Genomic DNA, 6,347 nt, shown 5'->3' with positions numbered 1-6,347 from the left:
TCACAAGGACCTCTTCTTCTGCAGTGCTCGATACAAGGCGCCCTTCACCTGAGCATTCCTCAGGCTGTAGATGAGGGGGTTCAGCATGGGGTTAAAGAGGCTGTGAAACAGGGACAGTATTTTCTCCCGTTCTTCTCGTTGATTGGAATCCGGGACCATATAAACCACCATGGCGATGCCAAAGAAGAGTCCAACCACACAGAGGTGGGAGAGGCAGGTGGAGAAGGCCTTTGTGCGGCCCTCCTTTGACTGGATCTTTAGGATGGCCCAGACGATGCGCATGTAGGAAACTAGCATTAAACAGAGAGGCCCAACTAAGATAAACACACCATCAGCAATGATAGCTACTTGGTTTATCCAGGTGTCAGCACAGGCCAGCTTGAGGACAGACATAATTTCACAGAAGAGCTGGTTCACTTCCCGGGGCCCACAGAAGGGCAATCTGAGAAGGAGAATTGCATGTACCAGAGCCAGAATAAATCCACATGACCAGGAAGAGACAGCCAGGACTGTGCACACTCTCCAGTTCATGATGACAGTGTATTGGAGGGGGTGGCAGATTGCCACAAACCTATCATAGGACATCACCACCAAAAGCAGGCACTCTGTGTGAGCGAAACCCAAATACAAAAATGTCTGCATAATGCAAAGAACAAAGGATATGGTTCTATTCTGGTTCAATAAATTTGCCAACATCTTGGGCACATTACTGGAAGCATAGGACATGTCAGTGATGGCCAGGTGTGAGAGGAAGAAGTACATGGGGGTGTGTAGACTCATGTCTAGACAGATGAGTCCCAAGATCACACTATTTGCCAACAAACTGAAGATGTAGAACAGAGAGAAGATCCAGAAGAGGAGCACTTCCACGTCTGCGCTGAGCTCGAATCCCACCAAGACGAACTCTGTGACCCATGACTGGTTGCTTCCCATTCCCTAATGACAGTTTGTCAAGCACTGAAATGTGATAAATGGTCAGAGCTGGACAATCAACAAAAAGTGAAGTTGTTTATTTCTAAATGAGTTCAGAGAAAGGTTATTATCCTTTCTCTACTTGACAGCTTCCCCTACTCCCTCACACTGGTTACTTTTCAGTTTTTAACTTTTAATATGAAATAAATTTAAACTTCCAGAAAAGGGTCAAGAATTACGTCAAGAACTCACATACACATTCACTCAATTCAACAAATTTTAATGTTTCTTTTATATTTGCCTTATCATTCTCTTTTTCTCTGTATATATGTATTACTTCTTTTGTAACCATTTGAGATTCAACTGTATGCATAATGCCCATTTACTTGTAAATTCCTTACTTTTTCTCTAAGAACAAAGACACTCACTAACCTAACCAGAATATAATTATCAAAATCAAGCAATTTAATACTGACATGATTCTTTAATCTACAGTATCCCCATCCAAGACCCAATCCAATGTTACTTATTATATTTAATGCCATCTATCTTCAGTCTCCTTTCATCTAGAATAGATACTAAGCCTTTCTTTGCCTTTTATGACACTGATATTTTTGAAGAATATAGAGTATTTCTTTAATGCAAAGTTCATCAAATTGGGATTATATGAAGTTCCTCATTGATTCAAATTATTCACTTTCTGTGGGAAAAACAAGTATCCTCCTCAGTGTATTCCTAAGTAGGTGCATGATGTTAATTTGTCCCATTATTGGTGATGCTAACTTGGAACACTTGGTGAAGATTGTGCCTCTCAAGTGTTTCCATTAAAAAATCATTATTTTTTCCCTAATGTAATTTCTGGAGCAACCATTAAAATAAATATGTAAATGTTCTGTTCCTCATAAAAGTTTTGGCCAATAATTTCAGGATCCTGTGATTATCTTGTCTGACTCAATTATTGGTAACAATTATGCAAAATGTGGTGTTCCAACTCCCTCATTGCTTTTATAATTACTGTCTATTTCACTATAAGGAAATGCTCAATATCTATAATCTATCTATCAATCTATCTATTATTCTATCTATCTGTCTAGCATCTAACTCTATGCATCTGTGTCTATCATCTTTCTCTGTCTCTCATCGATCTATCAATATGGACTCATAACTTCTTTTTTCAAGGGATGACAATTATTTATTATCATTACTTGCTTAGTCTTCCTGTATATGAGCCTTCCAAGCTTACTCCTTTGTCCTATGAATATGTTCTCATAATTCTTGAGCTCTTCTTTTCTTCTGATATCATAAGATGTTTCAAGCTCATCTTGTACATTCCCCACTTCAGCCATGGACACAGCCTTTTCTCCAAAAAGTTCTGATTACGCTTAGTGAATAATAGTGAAGTATCATAAACTAATATGTAGATTTTAAGAGTTTATATTTCTATGATGATTTTTGCTAAATTTCTAATGTCCTCTTTGAAAAGAATGAACATATAATTTGGGAAGGTGTACAAATTGTGATAAGGGATAACAGATTCTTGTAATTACTTCTGAAAATCCAATATATCTTAACTGACTTCATTTGTTGAGTCAAATCTATTTCACTAAATAAAGATTAGCATTGAAGAAAATGTTCTTGATATTATTCAGTAGTGTATTTTTAAGCAATATATACATATTTGTAACTTACATCTTATCAAATATATTATTTTCTTGCTTTTACTGCTACTTAGAAAACTACAGACTCTTCAACATTTTAAATTTATAGATTAAAGTTTTAAGAGTGTTGTTTATTGTGTGAATAAGGTGGTACCTACCTTGTAAGAAGTTTTGACATCAAGGTTCTAAATCTTCTTAGAAAAACTTTATCAATACCGTGAAACATACATTAACAGATGATGATTTTAATGATTTGTATACACAGATAGACCTTTTAACTGGACATCCATTTTCATACATATCATGAATTAAAAAATATATATCAAACTCTGTGCTATTTTATGTATTTCTTTCATTTAGAATCATATCAGGAACAATTTTACATGTCAAAATATTTTCTGTAACGTATTTTGAAAGGCTGCCTCTATTTCCTTGAATATAAATATTTTAATTTATTTAACATGTTATCTCCTCATTTGGTTTGTACAATACTTCATTGATTAAATTTTATACATGTGTTTTTTTTGTGAATCCTGATAATAAATTTTGAGACTTGAAACTGCCCAGTCAAATCAATCACACAATTTATGTCTCTATGTATATGTATCTGTCTCTACTCATCTAAAAATCAAACAAGCAAAAACCCCAGATGTATGAAGACTAACATCTGTAAGGACAACCCAGTGGGAAGGGGTGTCTAACTTAACAGTCAGGACTCTATAATTCCAAGTTCACCTTTTCTATGTGGTTGTCCCATTTTTACGGCTGCTCCTCTCATGCTGGCTCCCAAAGGGGCATTGAGCATCTTTTAATGATTTGACAAAGCCTGCTCAACATCAGCCTGCTTTGGTTCATTCTTATCTCAGCTTGATGTTAGATACTGAGAAAGAAGAAGAATATTAAATGGAAATTCATACCCCACAAAGCTTAAGCGCAACCTATAATGTGTGTGGCTACTTGGTTAATCGTTGACATTCTCCTAGTCTTTTTCTCTTATTCTACCTCCTACCTGAGATATTTTACCCTCTAATTCCAGGACTTGACACAATGTAATGTGACATTTGTTGGTGTTTCTTAATCCCCAGGTTCCATAAACTTTCATGTGAAAAAAAATATCCTGATACCACTATTCAGGTTTCCTTTCTAGACATCTTCACACATATGTTATTAAGCTAAAGAGATACCGATTTCTTTTGTAGTATCTAACCTAGTATTTTTCTGGTCAATTCCAGTTTCTGCCTAGAGAGGAACTCCTGTTTCCTCGGTGAATGAGATCTGTAATTATTTGACTCTTCACTATTCAAAAGGAGAAGGTTCTTATCTAACAAGAATTACAAATTAAACAGTATTTTAATATAATCAATACCATATCACTTAAAAATATTACATAAATATAATGCCATTTTATCACAGATAGTTTACAGTAAGGTTTCAATAGAGCACACAGTGCATTCCCAGATAGTTATGAGTTAAATCTCTTAAAATGATAGATAGAATTTAAGTTTACACTTTTTTTTTAATTCTTATGAGTATAGGATTATTTCAGTAATTTTAAAAATGCTGAGATTTATTATATACTTCTCTGTGCTGAGACTTATTGTATATTCCTCTAGAGCATATCAGGCTTAGGTAAATGTAAATTCTCAGGCTGGTATATACTGAGTTGGAAAATGCATATGCATCATTCAAAAATGCTAGTGTGGTTACAAACTGTGCTATCACTGCCCTCACTGTGTGAGCCTGAAGGGATGCGCCATGGAGTCACAGCCCTCCTCATCTGAACCACTTTATTGCAGTTTACAGCCAGTTCCTATAAGGACAAAGGTGGCAGCCTACTTGACTTTCTCTAAGCCCCATCAAAGGCTAGTTGTCAGACAGTCTATAAGGAGGGTCTTTTCTACTCTTGGGAATTAGAGTAGATTCACATGCGGAGGGTATTCAGGCATCTAGTAAATGCATAGGCTTGGGCAATAATCACAGTTAAAAGAGTTATATCCTCACTATGAAGATGTGGATAATCCTCAAGATAGAATTCAGGATAAAAAGGGGTTTATACCAAATGTCATTTACTTGAACTGAGATGCCTTTTCACCAAACAGAGTCTTGTGGGTGGGTAATATGTCCTGCACATCTTTATGTCTCATAATAACTAGTTTAGTTTTACCTGAAAAAGGCACTCAGGGGATGTTTGTCAAATGGATGATTGTCATTTATAGCTCAAAAAATGCATGTACTAAGCATCTTCTACGTGTCAGTTTCTATTGACCAAGACGTAGTTTCTACTTTATTAGAGAAGTTCACAGTTAAAATTTGATCACTGAAAGTTAAACAGAGATAAAATCATAGATTCTTTCACTTGCATAAATATGATTGCATTTAGGAGGATTCCATGTAAATATTCATTAAGTTTGAGACGTTGATTTTTGAGATATATACACATATACATATATTCTTATATTATGTAAAGTGGGAGATAGTCACATCAGCATTGCAAAATTCTGCTTAGATGCAGTTGGACACAATAAGCAAAGCCTGAAACACATTTAATCTCTGAATATAAAGAATAATAATATTGTCAAAGGTAACTCAGTCTATTACTACCCAGTAGGAATATTTGTTCACTAACTTTTTAGTTTAGTTATTTTTGTGTCTGAATTAATAAGTCCTTTTATTTTTATCTTTATCATTAGTACCATTTTGCTGTTAAAAATAAATAACATAAAAAATAAAATTGAAGACAGATTAAAACTCTTAAGCAGATGCAGTACTGGAATACAGAAGAATATATCACAGTAGTGATGCCTAAAACGTCACCTTCCTAATAGAGTGAATAAAACAATAGTGGCTCAGATAACCAAGGTTTGCATGATTAATGTGAGCAATTCTCTTCCCGGGCAGTCCTGTAACCCAGAATGTTTCCTGATCTTTGGAGCTCTATTCTATTTTTCCAACTCTTGTCAGGAGTGTTGGCACTCATTCCATCCTATTTTGTGATAGGAAAGATATTTGTGTAAAAGACTGTGATTTCAAGTCAGACAATCATGACAATAGGGTGATAACCTGGGAAGATTTCAAAAAGAAATAACTCTGTGGGAAACTTACACTTTACACTGTTTCAGCAAAGAAAAGATTTACTGTAACTGTTACTGGAATTTTCTTTTCCATTAAGAGAGCTTTCCCTGGACATCAATATCTTCATTTAGGCTAGGTAATATATAAAGTCCTTTCATTATGTTGGCTGTTTCAGAACCTTATTCAGACACAACGCCTGGATATAAAGCCTCTCATTCTCTGAGCCCTTCTCATTGACACAGTTGGGCCAGCTCTGATCACCACACCCTATTACGTTAGTAGGTGATGGTGCAAGTGATGCTGGGGAAGTTCCAGGAACTCCTGGCCACACAACAGTAGACAGAGGTTCCCTAAGGTGGGGGAGGGAGACATCCAGGTGCCCATTAAATCTACCTTCGGTACACAATGACTCAGGAGGGAAGATCATCCAGGAAGGTCATTCTTGTTCACATAGCCATAGTGGTTTCCACAGCTGTCTTGTCCCATGTCAGCCAACCATACTGATAACCACCTCCCAGAATAAACTAATCTCTTCTGTAGAAGGAGATGCTAGCCCTGGACTTTCTCATAAGAATCTACTTTGAGGTAGAATCAACCCAAAGAGGTGAGAAATGTACCTTTAAAATAAGTATAGTATCCTGTTCTCTTAGCAGCTTTTGAGGACTAAATCTCAGATACAGGAGGAGGATTTGCTGAATGTTCTTC

At 36.0% G+C, this 6,347-nt stretch overlaps 1 protein-coding gene across 1 annotated transcript; it reads right to left on the bottom strand.

The window, feature by feature from the left end:
• On the bottom strand, nucleotides 1–933 carry LOC124243989 (olfactory receptor 2A2-like). The gene has a single exon (XM_046670152.1). The coding sequence runs from the start codon at nucleotides 931–933 to the stop codon at nucleotides 1–3; it is 933 nt and encodes a 310-aa protein (XP_046526108.1).
• Nucleotides 934–6,347: the final 5,414 nt, after the last annotated feature.

Source organism: Equus quagga, chromosome 8, assembly GCF_021613505.1.
Source record: "Equus quagga isolate Etosha38 chromosome 8, UCLA_HA_Equagga_1.0, whole genome shotgun sequence".
Taxonomy (NCBI): domain Eukaryota; kingdom Metazoa; phylum Chordata; class Mammalia; order Perissodactyla; family Equidae; genus Equus; species Equus quagga.
This window is presented reverse-complemented; position numbering and strand designations above follow the sequence as displayed.

What these genes read in the sequence shown, in the direction of transcription:
- LOC124243989 (XM_046670152.1), bottom strand. Translation starts at nt 933, where the DNA reads ATGGGAAGCAACCAGTCATGGGTCACAGAGTTCGTCTTGGTGGGATTC.